The following is a 22,583-nucleotide window of genomic DNA, read 5'->3' as shown; positions in this document are numbered from 1 at the left end:
TTAAATTTTTGTGGAAATTCAAAAACTGAAAAGTGGGGCGTGCAATATTATTCGGCCCCTTTAACTTAATACTTTGTTGCGCCACCTTTTGCTGGGATTACAGCTGCAAGTCCCTTGGGGTTTGTCTCCATCAGTTTTGTACATCGAGAGACTGAAATTCTTGCCCATTCTTCCTTGGCAAACAGCTTGAGCTCAGTGAGGATTGATGGAGATCCTTTGTGAACAGCAGTTTTCAGCTCTTTCCACAGATTCTTGATTGGATTGAGGTCTGGACTTTGACTTGGCCATTCTAAAGGCCCCGTCTCACATAGCGAGATCGCTAGCGAGATCGCTGCTGAGTCACAAGTTTTGTGACGCAACAGCGACCTCAGCAGCGATCTCGCTATGTGTGACACGTACCAGCGACCAGGCCCCTGCTGCGAGATCGCTGGTCGTGTCGGAATGGCCTGGACCTTTTTTTGATCATTGAGGTCCCGCTGGGTAGCACACATCGCTGTGTTTGACACCTTACCAACGACCTCGTTGACGACGCAGACACTGAATCGTCATAATAGCTCCCATGTGACATCGTTGTACAGGTCGCTACAGGTCGCTGGTGAGATGTCAAACAGTGAGAGCGCAGGAGCGATCGTTGGTAAGATCTCACTGTTTGACATCTCACCAGCGACCACATAGCGACGCAGCAACGATCCCTGACAGGTCGTATCGTTGTCGGGATCGCTTTAGCGTCGCTAAGTGAGACGGGGCCTTAACACCTGGATACGTTTACCTGTGAACCATTCCATTGTAGATTTTGCTTTATGTTTGGGATCATTGTCTTGTTGGAAGACAAATCTCTATCCCAGTCTCAGGTCTTTTGCAGGCTCCAACAGGTTTTCCTCAAGAATGGTCCTGTATTTGGCTCCATCCATCTTCCCATCAATTTAGCCATCTTCCCTGTCCCTGCTGAAGAAAAGCAGGCCCAAACCATGATGCTGCCACCACCAAGTTTGACAGTGGGGATGGTGTGTTCAGGGTGATGAGCTGTGTTGCCTTTACACCAAACATATCGTTTGGCATTGTTGCCAAAAAGTTCGATTTTGGTTTCGTCTGACCTATAGCACCTTCTTCCACATGTTTGGTGTGTCTCCCAGGTGGCTTGTTGCAAACTTTAAAGGACACTTTTTATGAATATCTTTGAGAAATGGCTTTCTTCTTGCCACTTTTCCATAAAGGCCAGATTTGTGCAGTGTATGACTGATTGTTGTCCTATGGACAGACTGTCCTACCTCAGCTGTAGATCTCTGGAGTTCATCCAGAGTGATCATGGGCCTCTTGGCTGCATCTCTGATAAGTCTTCTCCTTGTTTGAGACGAAAGTTTTGAGGGACGGCCGGGTCTTGGTAGACTTGCAGTGGTATGATACTCCTTCCATTTCAATATGATTGCTTGCACAGTACTCCTTGGGATGTTTAAAGTTTTGGAAATCGTTTTGTATCCAAATCCGGCTTTAAACATCTCCACAACAGTATCACGGACCTGCCTGTTGTGTTCCTTGGTCTTCATGATGCTCTCTGTGCTTCAAACAGAACCCTGAGACTATCACAGAGTAGGTGCATTTATACGGAGACTTGATAGTGCAGCGCCCCAGAGTCCTGGTTGCTGCAGTAGTGTCGCTCTTCCACCAGGGGGAGTAATATTACGTCTGATGGTACTAAAGGAGTTCACCTTGCCAGGTATCACAAGTCACACACTACACTTCACACTCAGTCCACCAGGGGGAGCCTTGCTTCTATCTATTAGGGCACTCCTCACACACGGGTAAAACTGGTGGGTTGGATAGGAAGTGAGTCAGAAGCTGACTGGGCTTTGCCCAGGCAACACCTGTCAGGCAGACAGGGGGAAAAGGAGGAACATCTGAGCTGCAGACAGAGGGTCCCTGTCAGGGGTGGGATCCTGACAGAGGCCTAGCACGAGATAGAACATTACGGAGCTGCGCCTGCCCCACGTGCGGCAGCATCCTAAGAAAGGACACGAAGAGAAGTGTATTGTGGAGAGTGAGAAACGAAGTCACAGCACAAGGAGATAATACTGGGAGGAGTTCTGCCCCAAGATCGGCAGCCTCCTTCTGAGGCGCATAGCCGGTGGCCGGAACACCGAGGGAGTAATTGACTCTACGCATTACTTCAGAGACCAGCAGGACAGTCAATTCCAAGTTGGTTGCCCGACCTTAATACCTAAGAAGACACGGTGGCAAATTGTGGGGGTCGGGCGTCTCTAGGGTCCCTACAAACAAGCCCCAGGCTATCCCAGTCATACGGGTTGTCCTATCCATACCATCTGGGGGACAGAGAGAGAACATCAGAAACATCTACGAAAGTTGTGAGGACTATCCCGTGGTGCTCAGCAGGGAGGTACTACAACACACAGGCGCTAGTAGGAAGGCTACTGATTTCCACCTGGTTAAGAGAACTCTGGATGTGCCTTCAGACCGGCCGGACTCTGCCTGCCCTGTGAACGGTACTCTGGACTGTGGACGCTGAAGTCTTCAGTAAAAGGTAAAGAGACTGCAACCTTTGTGTCCTCGTTATTCATTGCGCCTTACATCGTCCACCATCACCACCTACACATCTGGGAAGCCCTGGGGACATACTTCACCTGTGGGAAGGTATACCATCTAGCTGCCATTCCATCACCCCAGCGGACCCCTAAGCAGTGTCGGTCACTTTGACCGAATACCACAGGTGGCGTCACGAACACCAAACTTCACCTTTAATTGGACGCCCCTCAGAAGGGCCACAGACCGGGTCGGGCCACCGTGACATCCCCAGAACCGAGATAGACCCGGTGCCGAGTACCCCATTGCCCTTACGCGTGGGGGCGCTCCAATTACACACAGGTGGATTATATTTATCATCATTAGGCATTTAGGACAACATTGGATTATTCAGAGATCCACAATGAACTTCTGGAGTGAGTTTGCTGCACTGAAAGTAAAGGGGCCGTATAATATTGCACACCCCACTTTTCAGTTTTTGAATTTCCACAAAAACTGCAATAAATTTCGTTCAACTTCACAATTGTGTTCCACTTGTTGATTCTTCACCAAAAATGTACATTTGGTATCTTTATGTTTGAAGCATGATATGTGGGAAAAGGTTGAAAAGTCTAGGGGGCCGAATACTTTCGCAAGGCACTGTATAAAAGTCTCAATACATGTTTCTTGCTCTGAAGCCATGAACTGTAAGATCTGCCAAGTGATGTGGATATTGAGTTCTCATTAACTAAGGACTACATTTTGTGAATTCAGCAAAATGCTATAGAGCTGGCAACAATTTTGCTGGATTCAAAAGGTCAAGTAAGAGATAAAAAAGTAATACTTACCTGTCTCCTTCATTCTGGTCACCACTGTCTTTATTGGGCTATCTTCGGCACCTTACCGGACCTGGCACCTTTGGGTTCTGCTGCAATAACTAGGCTGCGACACATGATAAGTGACGGCATGATGTGCATTGCGTGTTTTCATTAAGGGAGAATTCATGAAGGCATTGCTGAAGATGCCGAATGCTGAAAGAAGCTGAAGATGCTGGGTGACAGCAGATGACAAAGATGGTCCCGAAAAGACCACATTTATGACCAGACCAAAGAAGGTGACTAGACTGAAAAAGAGCTGCGCAGCCGGAAAGATGAAGGCTGGGTGAGTATAATGTTCTTTTGCTTATTATTTTTTTTACATTTATTTATTATGTTCTGGGATCTGGAAAAACCTGAGAGTATAATAGCTTGTAATCAATTTGCATCAAACAAATATGGCATAGATTCATTTTTCCTGGACAAATTAGCATGAACAACCAAATTTGAATTTCAGCAGATTCATCCATCACTACTTCGCGTGCCCGGGTCAATAAACTTATTGTTTACAACGGGAAGCTGGTTAATAATTGGTAATTATTTTAATTTTGCTGCTTCCCTGAGTATGCAGCCGTTTCTTCTATGTAATTTGCCTCTTCAGAGGGGAAAAGGATTTGAACTCTAATGCCACCTATTTGATGCAGCAATCCTAAAAGTCACTATTGACCCTTTAACGAGCCCTTTAATGAGCCTTGTCATATGACTTAGGATACAAGTCAAACCAGAATCTTAATTTACAGACAAGTGTTTCAGGTCGTTGCCCCTCATTAGTGCAAAGCAAGAGATCTGATTTGATTGTATTAGAGGCCTCAGACTGGGGTCTAAGGGGTAACATTTCTACTTGTGGAGAGTGACAAGCTTGACGTGCCATGGTATATGCCATAAAACTTCAGAGGTATGAGCTTTTTAATTTAGTGATCATATCTTATGTTCTTTACCACGTGTTAAGAATGCCGCTTAATCTAGAAACAAGCCCCTGGAAAATTCTGTAAAATTATCTCTTAATAAAAAGGGCCATATCTCTGGAACCATATGGTTGATTTAAAATAGAAAAAAAAAATTGAATACTCAGGAACATTTTTGCCCTGGTGATTGGTTCTCTTTAAGACACCTGCTACTACAAATGAAACCATTGCTATTTGCTTTGATTAGCGACATTAATGGAGAATGGACTGGAGAAAGTAAACTCCAGTAATGGAGAAAGTTTGAGAAAACAGTGTGAACGTAAGAAGAAAGTGCTTGGGGTGAGAAATCTCCGGGATGGGAGAGGCAGCCAGGTGAGAAGGTACAGACCACACAGGATCCGCAGACAGTGACTGTAATCAGATAACAGATATGCTGACACGCACCCACACACCAGCCAGGCCTCTGTCCGCCTGAGGGGGCTCCACGCTGCCAGGACAGGCGCAGGACAGCCGAAGAAGCGAAACATGCAGGAAGCAAAGACAGTGTAAGAGGTCAGCAAGTGATATGCGACCATGACCCATGCTTGCAGTTACCAGACTCCCATCATCCACTGCCACGGGGGTCCGCGGTGCGTCAAGTTACAAGGCTACATGTTGGCCCTATTCTTTACTAATGAAGATCTCTAAACCACAGGTATATGCCATAAATGACAATGTACCACAGCACTATGTAGTAAATCTACATATTCTGTGTATTGCCATCCTGAGCCATCAGTAGCTGTGCCAGTGATTGACAGCTGCACTCTTAGACAATCACCGACAGCCTGTAGTACTGACAGGGGGCTCACACAAAAAATACTGTGGCTTTTTTTTTCAACTTGGTAGCATTTATTCACCCTTTGGGTGCCTTCACACAATAATACTTTATAGTCTGTGCTTGGGTCGTAGTGCAGGGCCTGACTGCAGATCAGAACCAGAACTAATGGCCTCATAGAAGTTATAAACCTGTTAGTTTAAAGGTGTGTCCCCACTCGGACAACCCTGTCTGTTTGCCCCCAGCAAAATAACAACCCTCATACTCACCTCCGGTTCCGCTGCTGTTCCACTTAGGGCTGCGGCTGGCCGCTCACTTAGGCTGCCGTCACACGATCAGTATTTGGTCAGTATTTTACATCAGTATGTGTAATTATTACACCTATAAACCGCACCTAAATCATTATTACGCGCCGCAGTGTCCTTAGGACCCGGAAGTAAATACATCGGGCAGGTGACTGACGGCCTATGGCTTTTGAGAATCCTCATTTATCTTTTTCTTTATATGTTGGTAAGCCTTTGGGGTGCTAATAGGGTTTGTGGTATCCATTTTTGGTGTTATATTGGGATTTTTAACGCAATCATTACCCGGATGTTATTACGCTGCCCCCGACTGGGGGCGGGGCCTATGAAGGTGCGCGGATTTAATGCTATCTATTTATATCCGCCGATTACCACCGCCGGCTTATGCTATCCATCTTCATGGCATGAGGCAATATCGGCCACCACATCATTTCCTCCTGATGAACCGTGCAAACGGGGAAACGCGTCGGGGTGACGTCAGCACACGCTAAGTGATCTTTTGTCTCTCTTAGTATCATATCTTGGTCTACCATTCCGGTGTCTATTGTCTGTTTATACTATTGGCTGTATCCAGGACGGACAAAGAACTGAGATGTTTATCGTTGGACTCAATTATTTAATATGACATGGGTCGCTATTGAGCGAAGTGCTGCATTTCTATTGTTATTACCATCCTAAGTGGGGGTGTTTGCTATTGTATGTTGGGGTTATTTTTTGCACTATCTTTTCACCACTGCCCTCCACTATTTTGTTTTCCCACCTTTAATGGTAGGGATTCGTTAGGGAAGTGAGGGACAGCCTACGTCTGAGTGGGGGCGCCAAATAATCGTATCTTAGGGTGCCAACCTCCACAGCTAGGCAGAGGTGAGCAGTAGGTTTTATTGTAGTACCTCAACAGGTTACCTATTGGTGGTATCTTATCGTGGTTATTTAACCAAGGTTTTTTTTTTTTTTTTTTGGGTTAGGGTTTTATATATGTCATCATTAAAAGCTAAGTTTTAAGGGGATTCTATGTTCAACACATACGCCAGGCAAGTAGTCATAAATACACCAAAGAAAAAGCACTAAGTGAGAAAGTAATAAAATATATAAATTTTATTATAACACCAATAAAATCAATCAAGTAAATACCATATATAACCAAGGGGAACCAAAAAATACAGAAAAACCACAAGGTATGGCTGGAAAAAGTGGTAACAGTCAATATGGAGTAACCTTCACAATATCAGCATCATCATAATGACAGCAAAGTAATCACATATTCAAAGGACTTATATATAAAACATTAACAATACACATGATACCACAGCCATCAATGACAATGAACCCAAAGCCAGTGCATATAGATGATAAAATATTAGTTTATATAAAGATAAGGTGCAAAGTACCAGCTAGGAATAAATATCAACAAATGGTAAAGTTTTTAAGGGTTCAGAATCATTGTAAGCTGAAGCATCAGAGGATATAATAACAGCATTAGAAAAAATGTCCCCTGGACGAAGCTTTCCTGAGCGAAACGTGCGTCGGGTGTCGTGGGTCCCTGGCTGGTGGTCTATACTGGGTAAATATGTTCCCTTTACTTGCTTTTTTCTAATGCTGTTATTATATCCTCTGATGCTTCGGCTTACAATGATTCTGAACCCTTAAAAACTTTACCGTTTGTTGATATTTATTCCTAGCTGGTACTTTGCACCTTATCTTTATATAAACTAATATTTTATCATATATATGCACTGGCTTTGGGTTGATTGTCATTGATGGCTGTGGTATCATGTGTATTGTTAATGTTTTATATATGTCCTTTGAATATGTGATTACTTTGCTGTCATTATGATGATGCTGATATTGTGAAGGTTACTCCATATTGACTGTTACCACTTTTTCCAGCCATACCTTGTGGTTTTTTTGTATTTTTTGGTTCCCCTTGGTTATATATGGTATTTACTTGATTGATTTTATTGGTGTTATAATAAAAATTATATATTTTATTACTTTCTCGCTTAGTGCTTTTTCTTTGGTGTATTTAATCAGTATGTGTAAGCCAAAACCAGGAGTGGAACAATTAGAGGAAAAGTATAATAGAAACATATGCACCACTTCTGCATTTATCACCCACTCCTGGTTTTGGCTTAAGGTACCTTCACACGAAGCGACGCTGCAGCGATAGCGACAATGATGCCGATCGCTGCAGCGTCGCTGTTTGGTCGCTGGAGAGCTGTCACACAGACCGCTCTCCAGCGACCAACGATGCCGAGGTCCCCGGGTAAACATCGGGTTGCTAAGCGCAGGGCCGCGCTTAGTAACCCGATGTTTACCCTGGTTACCAGCGTAAAAGTAAAAATAACAAACAGTACATGCTCACCTGCGCGTCCCCCGGCGTCCGCTTCCTGTACTGTGTGAGCACCGGCCCTAACAGCAGAGCGGTGACGTCACCGCTGTGCTTTTACTTTCACTTTACGGCCGGCGCTCAGTCAGAGCAGGAAGCGGATGGCAGGGGACGCGCAGGTGAGTATGTACTGTTTGTTTTTTTTACTTTTACGCTGGTAACCAGGGTAAACATCGGGTTACTAAGCGCGGCCCTGCGCTTAGTAACCCGATATTTACCCTGGTTACAAGCGTAAAACATCGCTGGTATCGTTGCTTTTGGTGTCAAACCTGACGATACACGCCGGTCTGACGACCAAATAAAGTTCTGAACTTTATTCAACGACCAGCGATATCACAGCAGGATCCAGATCGCTACTGCGTGTCAAACACAACGATATCGCTATCCAGGACGCTGCAACGTCACGGATCGTTGTCGTTCTCGTTGTAAAGTCGTTTCGTGTGAAGGTACCTTTACAAATACTGATGTAAAATACTGACCAAAAACTGATAGTGTGACGGCAGCCTTACTCTTGGTGCCGGTTTGTCTGAAGGTGTGGAGAGTGAAGGCAGCGCTGATTGGGTGCAGGGTCGTGCAGACACCGCTGAAATGGCGCCAGCATCAGAGGCGAGTTTAAGTGTTATTATTTTACTGGGGGTAAATACCCTGCTGGCATTGAGATGGGGTTGTCCGAGTAGCGGACAACCTCTTTTAAAGCCAGGAGATCTGCAGTTAGTTCAGGCATTATAGCCCATACACAATTTTGGCTCCCTGGAATTTATCCAAGTACAGCACACTCTAGGTATGGTGTAGTCTCATGCATCTATCAGTAGGCTTCTCTATAAGAAAAAAAAACGTACAACAAAAATAAACACGTGTAAAAAAAAAACACAAAAAAGCAACATTTTTGGTGTCAAAATGGATGTCACCAGATTTCACATACAAACTTCATACTGTCATGGGGTTACCGCGACAGTGTGGAGCCAGAAGGCCGGCACTGAGAAGAAACACTTCTCCTTCATTTTAAATGTGTTTATTTCTTCTGGCAGAACAGGGATTAATTGGCCATGTTGCAAATCCCTGTGCTCACAACTGAGTTTGGTTAGCCACTCCTTTACCCTATATAATCTGGGCTCTGTTACTAATCCTTGTCAGAGCTAGCATTTGCTGCATGGCTAACAGAGGGAGAGGAGTTCATATGAGAAGGAGAGTTAAAGGAGTTATCGGTGACTGTTGCTTGGTTTGTATGTGTGGTAATTCCTTATCCTTTTCTGTTTGTTTATTCCCCTACCTTCACACCTCGGTGCATTCCTCTATTATGTGTGAGTGAATATTTTGTATGCCTGGAGTTTTCTGTTAACCCCTATTTGTGTTGGCTTGTTTGTCAGGTTGGTGTACTACAGTAGCGGCCCTCTTCCTTGGGTGAGGAAAGAAAACAAACTGAGGGCTAACGCAGGAGATAAGGCAAGGGCGGAGGCCCAGCCATCTTCACCTTCAGAAGTATCCCGGGGAGGAGGGCAAGCTAGGGCGCCCCTAGTGTTAGGGAAAGGGAAGGAGACCCTGGTCCCTATTCACCCAATAGCTGTGTCGTGACACATACATTTTTATTGAAATCTGTCAGTAGGATCGACCCTACTAAGTTGTCTATATGGGCATGTAGGTCATAAGAGGCTGAATAAAATACTGAGATTAGCTTCCCAGGCTATGGGCCAGACATAGATCTCCCAGAGAATCTGCCTGCAGAAATTATTTTTAATAAAAAGAGGAGTTACCAGTGTGAGACAAGTAACTAACATAGGACAGCAGAGCTGAACTTTGTCTCCTTATAAACATGTTACCAGATGCAGCTCTCCTGTATTGTAACAATATTACAACATGTCTGTCCCTGAGCTGGAAGCTGAGAGAAACCTCCAGATGTGTCAGGTGTAATCACACACAGCTCCGCACTGAGATCAGGAGAGCAGAGAGCGGCCATCACACATCACACTGATAATGCCCCTTCATGTGAAATAAGCTCTGGTGGCAAATGCTCATGCAGATGGGTGTCTGACCCACAGTCTGGACATTGGATTGGATAAGACATAGGATCACATATATCAAGGTAGCATCGGTATGTATGGCTTAGGAGGGTGGATCCTTCTGACATTGTCCATTTCAGCTCCAACACTTTACAATGTTTTTTCTTTAAAAACCATGGCAGTAAAATCCTTTATAAAAGTTTAAACAGAAGCTTTCCCCACTCAGCCGAAAGCCACGTTCACACATTCAGTATTTGGTCACTATTTTCCATCAGTATTTGTAAGCCGAAACCAGGAGTGGGTGATAAATACAGAAGTGGTGACGTGTTTGTATTATACTTTTTCTCTGAAGATCGCACCTGCCCCGTCAATACGCAGGGCGACATGTGAGTGGCAGCGCCTGTGGTGCCCGCACAGTGGTGTCTGCCCTGTGCCCCTCCGTCCTCCCTCCTCACTCTCCAGGCTTTGACGTCACGTTTCCGGTTTTGTTTTTCACTGGAATCTGCTTTCTCGCGTCTGCTGTTCCTGCGGTGACCAGTAAGTGGAGCTGTTGTTCCACTAATAACAGAAAGCTCAGACCCTGCTCTCCAGTAACTGCAGACGCCTGACCGTGATGTTCCCTGGATCCTCCGCCTCAGCCCACGGCACTGCTGGAAACACGGGGGCAGGAAGGATGATTCTCATTAGGACTGCTGTGTAGTGTCTGCGGGCTGATAGGAGAAATCACCAGCCAAATCACACTGCATCGCACCATAATAGACCAGGAATCCTCCACTTCTAAGAGGGCACCAGTATAAGTGGCACTGGGAACACTGGGGACCCTGCACCAGGCTGTGCAGGGGGTCCAGAAACCTCCAGTTATGCCCGGCGCCACCTTGTTACCACAGGGGGTCCTAAAAACATTTTCTGGGTGTCCCCAATGCTGTTCCTGATGTGGGGGCAGGTGAAGCGGCTTATTACCCCAGCCCCTGCTATAGCCCCAGTGTGTTCCCCATCAGTGACAGTCCACAAAATGTCCTTCATGTGCCAATAACCTGGAATCAGGGCTACACAGCCAGACGCCCCTCTAGTCATATAAGGGGGGGGGGGGGGGCACATATATTGTCTGTAGTGCTCTGTGTACTAATAGCATTATATCAGCGATCAGCCTCTCAGTAACTCCGTCTTCACATGCAAAGTTTTTTAGGAAAAAAAATCTGTTTTAGTAGCTTTTTTCCTTGCTAAAAAAACAGCAATCAATAGAGTATTAGGAAACATAATACAAACGGTGCCATTTTGGAGGAATTTTTTTTACAAATTTACTTTTTTGTCTTTTAAAAAGCAGCATTCTAGGTTCGGCGGATGGATCTTAGGTTTTTTTTTCCTATAGATTTCTATATAGTAAAAAAAATATGGAAAACGAAAAGTTTGTAACCAAAAATAAATTCCCCGTAGTCGCCCTTATTATATCGGATGTATAACTACAGGGGAGAAAGAACACAATGGAAGTGTTAATCTAGGTCCTGATTTGTATATAACACTAAAAAAAATGAATAATAAGTCCAGACCCCGACATGTACCCCTGAGCGAGGAGCCATTACTGTGATCAGTCACCTTCATTCCTCAGGTATAGCAATACAATGTACAGAGCAAAACCTGTATAGTAATGTATGCAGGAAATGTGGGTGTCATGGTAAACATGGCCGCCCTGGGGACGCAGCACATCATGGGTGCAGTTTCCAGGTCTGATTATATGAAGAAACTATTATTACTAAGAATCATAACAATAATATCCTTATATAAAACATGAACAACGAGCGCTTTCTGTCTCCCTAATGTCAGCTGCCATAGAATGTAGGACAAAGCTGGGAGTAAAAAGAGAGAAATATTACAGACCCCATTATTACTTATATGACAGACATAAATATTACAGACCCCGTTTAGGCTATGTTCACATGTGGCGTTTTTGTGGCTTTTTTATGCCAATTTTCAGCTGCGTTTTACAGTATATGATTTTTTTTGTCACTAAACTTTATCAGTATGCAGAAGAGACAAATGTAGCATGAGAAAAATGCAGCAAAAAACACAAGAAAAGACAAGCAAAACCTGCATTTTTTTCTCGCGTTTACTGCCAAGAGAGCGGGTTTTGCTGCAGAAAAAAAAGACAGAATAACGCAACGTGTGAACATAGCCTTATACTTATTATAAATTATATATATACTTTTTTTTTTTTCTCATCTGGCTTTAAACACTGAATCAGGTATAACCTGTCTGCCCTGGTATTTAGCCGCTGACTCTTAACAAAGGAGCAATAAAAGTGAATGAAATATTGCCGTAACACAGAATTATAAAGTATGTCTTCTGTTTTTAATCCACGTTTACTGGATCCGCATAGGCTTTAATGGCCAAGTGTGATGAGACCAGGACATGCAGCGAGTTACACAGGTCGGACACACGGATCCATTCTTATAACCGATGCGTGTACGGATGGATGAAGCTCTAGGGTCAGTGTGCTGCCCTGATCCTGCACAACACATGGGTGAATGCTGCATTATGGAGGTCCTCTATGACGGGCTGTCAGCGGCTCGGTGCCCATACACTGTCCATACACAGGGGCTTTGTGTATTTCTGCCTCTGACCCCACTACAGCAGACACATAACTGATGGACATGGAGAAGACACCGCACATAGACAAGGTCAGGACTTTCTGAATGTGATAGTGAGTACAGGCAGAGTAGTGGTCTCCAGCCAGCAAGCACAGATCTGTATATTACCTACAAAAAGTGTCATTGTATTGAGCTGTCGCCTTTACACCTCACAATGGCTGCCAGATCCTTATCTATGGATAGCTTGTGATCAGATAAGTCACAGGAGGCAGCCCCTGCAGCCAGCACCTCCACTCCTGCGGGAGGCAGCCCCTTCAGTCAGCGCCTCCACCCCTGCAAGAGGCAGCCCCTTCAGTCAGCACCCCCACCCCTGCAGGAGGCAGCCCCTTCACTCAGCACCCCCACCCCTGCAGGAGGCAGCCCCTTCAGCCAGCACCCCCACCCCTGCAAGAGGCAGCCCCTTCAGTCAGCACCCCCACCCCTGCAGGAGGCAGCCCCTTCAGTCAGCACCCCCACCCCTGCAGGAGGCAGCCCCTTCAGTCAGCACCTCAACCCCTGCAGGAGGCAGCCCCTTCAGTCAGCACCTCAACCTCTGCAAGAGGCAGCCCCTTCAGTCAGCACCTCCACCACCCCTGCAGGAGGCAGCCCCTTCAGTCAGCACCCCCACCCCTGCAGGAGGCAGCCCCTTCAGCCAGCACCCCCACCCCTGCAAGAGGCAGCCCCTTCAGTCAGCACCCCCACCCCTGCAGGAGGCAGCCCCTTCAGTCAGCACCCCCACCCCTGCAGGAGGCAGCCCCTTCAGTCAGCACCTCAACCCCTGCAGGAGGCAGCCCCTTCAGTCAGCACCTCAACCTCTGCAAGAGGCAGCCCCTTCAGTCAGCACCTCCACCACCCCTGCAGGAGGCAGCCCCTTCAGCCAGCGCCTCCACCCCTGCAGGAGGCAGCCCCTTCAGTCTGTACCTCCACCCCTGCAGGAGGCAGCCCCTTCAGAAAGCACCCCACCCCTGCAGGAGGCAGCCCCTTCAGTCAGCACCCCCACCCCTGCAGGAGGCAGCCCCTTCAGTCAGCACCCCCACCCCTGCAGGAGGCAGCCCCTTCAGTCAGCACCTCAACCCCTGCAAGAGGCAGCCCCTTCAGTCAGCACCTCAACCTCTGCAAGAGGCAGCCCCTTCAGTCAGCACCTCCACCACCACTGCAGGAGGCAGCCCCTTCAGCCAGCGCCTCCACCCCTGCAGGAGGCAGCCCCTTCAGTCAGCACCTCAACCCCTGCAGGAGGCAGCCCCTTCAGCCAGCACCCCCAACCCTGCAGGAGGCAGCCCCTTCAGTCTGTACCTCCACCCTTGCAGGAGGCAGCCCCTTCAGTCAGCACCCCACCCCTGCAGGAGGCAGCCCCTTCAGCCAGCACCCCCACCCCTGCAGGAGGCAGCCCCTTCAGCCTGCACCCCCACCCCTGCAGGAGGCAGCCCCTTCAGTCAGCACCTCCACCCCTGCAGGAGGCAGCCCCTTCAGTCAGCACCCCACCCCTGCAGGAGGCAGCCCCTTCAGCCAGCACCCCCACCCCTGCAGGAGGCAGCCCCTTCAGCCAGCACCCCCACCCCTGCAGGAGGCAGCCCCTTCAGCCTGCACCCCCACCCCTGCAGGAGGCAGCCCCTTCAGCCTGCACCCCCACCCCTGCAGGAGGCAGCCCCTTCAGCCAGCACCCCCACCCCTGCAGGAGGCAGCCCCTTCAGTCAGCGCCCCCACCCCTGCAGGAGGCAGCCCCTTCAGCCAGCACCCCCACCCCTGCAGGAGGCAGCCCCTTCAGTCAGCATCTCCACCCCTGCAGGAGGCAGCCCCTTCAGTCAGCACCCCCACCCCTGCAGGAGGCAGCCCCTTCAGCCAGCACCTCCACCCCTGCAGGAGGCAGCCCCTTCAGTCAGCACCCCCACCCCTGCAGGAGGCAGCCCCTTCAGTCAGCACCCCCACCCCTGCAGGAGGCAGCCCCTTCAGCCAGCACCCCCACCCCTGCAGGAGGCAGCCCCTTCAGCCTGCACCCCCACCCCTGCAGGAGGCAGCCCCTTCAGTCAGCACCTCCACCCCTGCAGGAGGCAGCCCCTTCAGTCAGCACCCCCACCCCTGCAGGAGGCAGCCCCTTCAGTCAGCACCCCCACCCCTGCAGGAGGCAGCCCCTTCAGCCAGCACCCCCACCCCTGCAGGAGGCAGCCCCTTCAGCCTGCACCCCCACCCCTGCAGGAGGCAGCCCCTTCAGTCAGCACCTCCACCCCTGCAGGAGGCAGCCCCTTCAGTCAGCACCCCCACCCCTGCAGGAGGCAGCCCCCTCAGTCAGCACCCCCACCCCTGCAGGAGGCAGCCCCTTCAGTCAGCACCTCCACCCCTGCAGGAGGCAGCCCCTTCAGTCAGCACCCCCACCCCTGCAGGAGGCAGCCCCCTCAGTCAGCACCTCCACCCCTGCAGGAGGCAGCCCCTTCAGTCAGCACCCCCACCCCTGCAGGAGGCAGCCCCTTCAGTCAGCACCTCCACCCCTGCAGGAGGCAGCCCCTTCAGTCAGCACCCCCACCCCTGCAGGAGGCAGCCCCTTCAGTCAGCACCCCCACCCCTGCAGGAGGCAGCCCCTTCAGTCAGCACCCCCACCCCTGCAGGAGGCAGCCCCTTCAGTCAGCACCTCCACCCCTGCCATGCTCAGGGCCTGCGGGCCTCCTCTGTCTTCTCATTGCCTGAGGTGACTTCACAAGTGACAACAGTCTGCTTATCTGTTTATTCAGACTCCTTCACACTTTCCTCCATTCTCGGCTTCCTCCTCAGGAGACCTGTGCGGGCACATCTTCCAGGTCTCCTCTTGTTCCTGTCCACTCCTCCATGACACTATTACTCTCACATATCATTTACTGCCATTACAGCCCAAATATTTGGGAGATTGATGTGTAGTCCTCGCCTCTTAGGGTATGTGTCCACGTTCAGGTTTGCTTCAGGCTTTGGTCAGGATTTTATGCAGGTAAAATCCTGACCAAAACTGCACCTGAGGTCACTGGCAGGTCACCTGCGGTGTTCCTGCTTGTTTTGCTCATTGTAGCAACATGCTACGTTCTGAAAAAACGCAACACGTCCGTTTTTGCGGGAATTCCGCATGCGTTTTTTAATGCACAGTGGAGACGGGATTTCATGAAATCCCCTCCACTATGCTGTAACATCTGGATGCTGCGTTTTTGACGCTGCGGCTCAACACTGTGTCAAAAACGCAGCGTTTCCTGAACGTGGACACGTACCCTGACTCAGAGCAATAAAATAAGTGCTTTGTAAGGTTCCCCATGTGCAACGTAACGAAAACACCAAAAACTCATGGTGGGGACGTAGACTAGCAGTTTCCAGAGGAGTCATCCAGCCAGCACTCACAGACCCTGGATGGCAAGGCCGCCTAATTATACAGACATGTATAAACCTTTTCCCTTTGCAGGACTCTGGGAAAGCTGGGTGACATCTCTGGTAGCTGGAATAATCACCTTTTTGGCTGGTACATTACTTTCTTTGGCTGCAAATTCTTTTATTTTGAAAAGAAAATACTGTTTATTGCCAAACATGAAATCTTCAGGTGCAACAGTCTAACATTTTCTGGGGGAAGAACGGCGCAAAGACCTGACGTCTGTTTGTAATAAAAATACTTTCACTCAAACAAAACCACACAAACAAAATGTAAAGAAACTTCAGGCACCTGGATTTCAGCTTATAAATCAGAGACATAAAACAGTCAGGCGGGCATCTTTTAATCCCTCTAATATGACCTAAAAATAAAGGAAGCCTTTAATATGGCCATAAACTTGTCATTATTAACCAGTGAGACTCAGACCTCACCTTGTGGCAGACGTGTTGCTGTACGTTCCAGCACAAATCCAAAATCTTGCCTCAAAAGCTGGAAGAAAAAAAAATCAGGGTTCAGCAACATCTCCAAACTGCACGGGGCTAACGAAATATTAAGGATTATGGTGTACGAGTGCTGTGTGTTTCCTCTCCAAATTGTACGGAGCCCCAGGGCAGCGCCCCTAGGAGTGCAGGGGACCCCGCTGTACAGTAGATCAGAGTAGAGGCGGACAGCTGGTTTTTGGATAAATATTTAAAGAATATTTGCTTGGGTAGAATTGAATAAAAACTGAACAGTTCCAGCACAATCAAAAATAATAATAATAATAATCTTTATATATAGAGCGCCAACATATTCCACAGCGCTTTACAGTTTATCAGTTCATACACAAGTCATAAGTAACAACGTTCAAAGTACTACAATAATTAAAGCAAAATAATAATAATAACCCTGCTCGTAAGATTACAATCTACAATGAGGTGGGGGAGACACAAAGTACAGATGTGTATTTACAGTGAAAATAATAATAATAATAATAATAAAAATGTATATATATATATATATATATATATATATATATATATATATATATATATGTTTGTGAGCGCTTTTCCTACATGTTTCGGACTATATATACATATATATATATATATATATATATATATATATATATATACATACATGTTTATTCCACAAAATATTGATTTCTGAACTCTTCCTGAGTTAAAACATTAGTATTGTTGTTTCTAAATGATCATTAACTTGTTTTCTTTGCAATATTTGAGGTCTGAAAGCACCGTTTGCTTGTTTTTTTATTTTTACCATTTTTCTTTGTCAGAAAAAAATTACAAAATGTATTGCTTGGAACTTCGGAGACATGTTGTCAGAAGTTTATAGAATAAATGAACAATTTACATTTTACTCAAAAATATACCTATAAAGAGAAAAAACAGACAAACTGAACATTTTACAGTCGTCTCGCATGAACAGCCTATAATTTTGAGAGTAGGTTAAATTTAACAGTGAGAGATAGAATATCAAAAATAAAACCAGAAAATCATATTGTATAAATTATATACATTTATTTGCATTTTGCAGTGAGAATTAAGTATTTGATCCCCTACCAACCACTAAGAGTTCTGGCTCCTACAGACCAGTTAGACGCTCCTAATCACCTCGTTACCTGCATTACAGACAGCCATCTTAGGGTATGTGTCCACGTTCAGGATTGCATCAGGATTTGGTCAGGATTTTTCATCAGTATTTGTAAGCCAAAACCAGGAGTAGAACAATTAGAGGAAAAGTATAATGCTCCACTTCTGCATTTATCACCCACTCCTGGTTTTGGCTTACAAATACTGATGAAAAATCCTGACCAAATCCTGATGCAATCCTGAACGTGGACACATACCCTAACATAGACTCCTGTCCACAGACTCAGTCAGCCAGACTTTATTCTAACGCGTTTCAGGATCTCACTGGCATTTTTCTTTTTAAGAGAAGGAAAAGTTTAAAGTGAAGCTTCCCATAAGCCATATATTAGGTCAATGGAGTTCTTTCTGTTCTTGTACCTGAATCATCCCTATTCACACCGCAGGTGATTTCTGCATATAATATCTATTGGAGATGATGGAGTTACTCTGAGGTAGAACATGGCGGGATGAAGAACTTCACTTTTTGAGGGCTAATGATTATTGCTCGGTGTTAGGAGACAATGCCCTAAGAATAACAATATCCAGGGACTTAAGAAGTTCTGCACAATGTGGCAAAGTGTGAACATATGTCAGAAAAGTGCACACATGCTAAGTGCAGTACCAGAGAGACACAGTCACTGGGTGGTTGGGATAAAATGTGAGAATTCTGGTTCCCTGGGAACTGAAAGGTGAGAGGACACATGAGAGAGATCACCGGTCGCCTATTTAGGGTGTAGAATAACAAGAAGCTAAACTAACAAGTTTACACAGAGCTGAAAAGAGCTTTCTCATTGTGCAAGAAGCAGAAAGGAGCGAGACTGAGGGGAGGGGACAATGTGCACAAGTCAGGAGATGACCTGGCCATTGTCTCCTTCACACTGGGACCTCTGTGAGGGGGAAATGGCTGAAATAATGTAGTGTCAGTGAAAAGAGGCTACTTCATAAACAGAGAGCGGCCCAGCCCCACTGCTGGTGAATGCCCGGGCCCATAAATCAGATTATGGCCCATGGTCCCTGCAGCTACGCTAGGCCTCAGGCTTTGCTTCCATCATAAGCTTATGTATTAATGTGCTGTACAAAGAGAATTGTCCGCAGGCTCCTGGAGTCACGGCGGGGTTCCTGTGCGGATTTCATGGTGGGGAATCCACAGTGAGGTTACGTTCACACCACTGTATTTTTGATCCTCGAAAAAAACTGACTTCACCCGGCCGGCACTAGGACCAATGTTATTCACTTGGCAGCGCTAGGTTCTTCCATATGTCATATCGAAGGTTTCGCCATCCAAGACTATGGGTGTGAAAACACAATGCATCCCACACGGATCATCTACATCGCAGCCGATTCCTATACATTGCAATTACTGACATAGGAAATTGTATTTGTTCTTGTAAATGAGAATTGGACGATCTTTCTAAACGCTCGTGTGGAGATATTGTGCACAAAAATAATTGAAGTGCATCATGGATTTCACCCTTTTCCATAGACGGAGAGCACTAGGTTTTGTGGTTGATTGGCATTTGACAGATTTCCCCCCCTCCGCAGTGTGTTACATGTGTTTGCCGCACACTTTCCCCCTCTCCGCAGTGTGTTACATGTATGTGTCACAGACTTTCCCCCTCTCCGCAGTGTGTTAGATGTGTGCCGCAGATTTTCCCCCTCTGCACTGTTAGATGTTTGTGCCGCAGACTTTCCCCCTCTCCGCAGTGTTAGATGTGTGTGCCACAGACTTCCCCCCTCTCCACAATGTTAGATGTATGTGCCGCAGACTTTCCCACTCTCCGCAATGTGTTAGATGTGTGTGCCGCAGACTTTTCCCCTCTCCACAATGTGTTAGATGTGTGTGCCACAGACTTTCCCCCTCTGCAGTGTGTTAGATGTTTGTGCCGCAGACTTTCCCCCTCTCCGCAGTGTTAGATATACTGTATGTGCCGCAGATTTTCCCCCTCTCCACAATGTGTTAGATGTGTGTGCCGCAGACTTTCCCTCTCTCCGCAGTGTGTTAGATGTATGTGCAGCAGACTTTCCCCCTGTCCACAGTGTGTTAGATGTGTGTGCCGCAGACTTTCTCCCTCTCCGCAGTTAGATTTGTGTGATGCAGACTTTCTCCCTCTCCACACTGTTAGCTATATGTGCCGCAGACTTCCCCCTCTCCGCAGTGTTAGATGTGTGCCGCAGATTTCCCCCCTCTCTGCAGTGTGTTAGATGTATGTGCCGCACACGTTCCCCCTCTCTGCAGCGTGTTAGACATATGTGCTGCAGACTTTCCACCCTCTCTGCAGTGTGTTAGACATATGTGCCGCAGACTTTCCACCCTCTCTGCAGTGTGTTAGATGTATGTGCCACAGACTTTCCACCCTCTCCGCAATGTGCTAGATGTGTGTGCCGCACACTTTCCCCCTCTGCAGTGTTAGATGTGTGTGCCGCACTTTCCCACCTCTACGCAGTGTGTTAGATGTGTGTGCCGCAGACTTTCCCCCTCTCTGTAGTGTGTTAGATGTGTGTGCTGCACACTTTCCCCCTCTCCGCAGTCTGTTAGATGTATGTGCCACTGACTTTCCCCATCTCCGCTGTTAGTTGATGTGTGACGCAGACTTTCCCCCTTTCCGCAGTGTGTTAGATGTGTGCTGCAGACTTTCCCCCCTCCGCAGTCTGTTAGATGTGTGTGCCGCAGACTTTTCCCCTATCCGCAATCTGTTAGATGTGTGTGCCGCAGACTTTCCCTCTCTCCGCAGTGTGTTAGATGTATGTGCCACAGACTTTCCCCCTCTCCACAGTGTGTTAGATGTATGTGCCACAGGCTTTCCCCCTTTCCGCAGTGTGCTAGATGTATGTGCCACAGGTTTTCCCCCTTTCCACAGTGTGTTAGATGTATGTGCCGCACTTTCCCCCTCTCCGCAGTGTGTTAGATGTGTGTGCCGCAGACTTTCCCCCTCTCTGCAGTGTGTTAGATGTATGTGCCACAGACTTTCCCCCTCTCCGCAGTGTGTTAGATGTATGTGCCACAGGCTTTCCCCCTTTCCGCAGTGTGCTAGATGTATGTGCCACAGGCTTTCCCCCTTTCCACAGTGTGTTAGATGTATGTGCCGCACACTTTCCCCCTTTCCGCAGTGTGTTAGATGTGTGCTGCAGACTTTCCCCCCCTCCGCAGTGTTAGATGTGTGTGCCGCAGACTTTTCCCCTATCCGCAGTCTGTTAGATGTGTGTGCCACAGACTTTCCCCCTCTCCGCAGTGTGTTAGATGTATGTGCCACAGACTTTCCCCCTCTCTGCAGTGTGCTAGATGTATGTGCCACAGGCTTTCCCCCTTTCCGCAGTGTGCTAGATGTATGTGCCACAGGCTTTCCCCCTTTCCACAGTGTTAGATGTGTGTGCCGCACACTTTCCCCCTCTCCGCAGTGTGTTAGATGTGTGTGCCGCAGACTTTCCCCCTCTCCGCAGTGTGTTAGATGTATGTGCCACAGACTTTCCCCCTCTCCGCAGTGTGTTAGATGTATGTGCCACAGGCTTTCCCCCTTTCCGCAGTGTGCTAGATGTATGTGCCACAGGCTTTCCCCCTTTCCACAGTGTGTTAGCTGTATGTGCCGCACACTTTCCCCCTCTCCGCAGTGTGTTAGATGTGTGTGCCGCACTTTCCCCCTCTCCGCAGTGTGTTAGATGTCTGTGCCGCAGATTTCCCCCTTCCGCAGTGTGTTAGATGTATGTGCCGCACACTTCCCCCTCTCCGCAGTGTGTTACATGTGTGCAGCAGACTTTCCCCCTCTCCGCAGTGTGTTAGCTATATGGGATATGCTGATGAGTTCCAGAGTTATTACCACATAAAGTGACACTGGTCAGATTTAAAAAATGTGGCCCGGTCACTAAGGGGTTAAGGCTTTGGAACAAAATCAGCATTAAAAACCCAGTGAGTCTGACAGCGCCACAGCTTGTAGCGGGGTCTGCAGCTCTGCACAAGCCCCGAGTGTCTCCAACCAAGGACTCCCGGCAGCCGGGCTCACTGTGTGTGCTGGCACCTGAGAGCAGCGGGTACTGCCTGCAGTGAGGCGGCCGCCCTGACACCAGCTCCCGGCCGCTTTGACTCCCGCACGGTGTGCGCTGCTCGTTTAAGGGGCGTGTCTTTATATCAGTCACGCCTCTCAGTGGGAACAGGGCGTGGTCTGGCAAGGGCACCTCACCTCATTAGATTATTGTCATTGGTTGACGCTGGCTTGTGCAGACCACGCCCCCAGGGGCGGGGGTGATGCGAGCGGCGGGTGCCCTGTGCCTCAGTCTGAGCCAGGCGGCTGCAGGAGAGAACATCGTGGCTGCCTGTCCGTCATCGCGGAGACTCTGCCCCGGAGCGCGCATAGGACAGGACGCGGGGACTGTGCACCGGCTGGAGGCTACTGTGGGTGGAAAGTGGCATGGAGCCGTGACCAGCCCCTGGGACTAGGGGATTACAACTCACCGCTCCGGCACCAGGGGATGGGCAGCCTGGATACCTGACGGCGCTTTGGGCGGGTTCACACATTGGACGGGAAAAGTTCGGAGAGTCCGGGACTGGCACGGCGACCCCAGCCGGGAGTTAGGATGGAGGGGCTCCGGCAGCTGCTCGGGCTCCTGCTCGCCCTGTGCCGGGTGTCTGCGGCGCTCAGCAAAACCTTGGAGTCGGTGACCTGGAACTCGCAAAACCCGCGGTAAGCCTGGAGGATCGTCTGCTCACCCGCCGGGCAGCTCACCCACTGCCTGCTCCAGTGCCGGGCAGCTCACCCGCTCCAGTGCCGGGCAGCTCACCCGCTCCAGTGCCGGGCAGCTCACCCACTGCCTGCCCTCTGTACCTGCTCTAGTGCCGGGCACCCTACCCTCTGCCTGCTCAACTACCGGGCTCCTCACCCGCCGCCTGCCCTCTGTGCCTGCTCCATAGCTAGCCTACACAAGTCATTGCTAAACCGTCGGGCACCTCACTCCTGTTTTTCCCTCTGTGCCCGCTCCAGTATTGGACCCATCACCCATATCCTGCTTTCTACCTGCTGTAGTATCGGCTAGGCATATTCTGTGTCCTGCCCACTGTGCCCGCTCCAGTACTGGGCAGACACATTTATTTTACTCGCTTATATAGTGTCATTAATTCCACAGTGCTTTACAGACACCTCATCCATATTCTGCCTTTTGGGCCCACACTG

General features: G+C 48.3%; 1 protein-coding gene across 1 annotated transcript in view; it reads left to right on the top strand.

Annotated features, from left to right (window-relative positions):
* Positions 1-21,632: 21,632 nt before the first annotated feature.
* EFNB1 (ephrin B1) overlaps positions 21,633-22,583 on the top strand; it is a 59,721-nt gene continuing 58,770 nt past the window's right edge. Inside the window, exon 1 of the mRNA XM_077284939.1 lies at positions 21,633-22,097. Coding sequence (XP_077141054.1) covers positions 21,991-22,097 — 107 coding nt within the window. The 5' untranslated portion in view covers positions 21,633-21,990. The remainder of the gene's footprint in view (positions 22,098-22,583) is intronic.

The sequence above is a fragment of the Ranitomeya variabilis genome, chromosome 2 (genome assembly GCF_051348905.1).
Source record: "Ranitomeya variabilis isolate aRanVar5 chromosome 2, aRanVar5.hap1, whole genome shotgun sequence".
Lineage (NCBI taxonomy): Eukaryota > Metazoa > Chordata > Amphibia > Anura > Dendrobatidae > Ranitomeya > Ranitomeya variabilis.
This window is presented reverse-complemented; position numbering and strand designations above follow the sequence as displayed.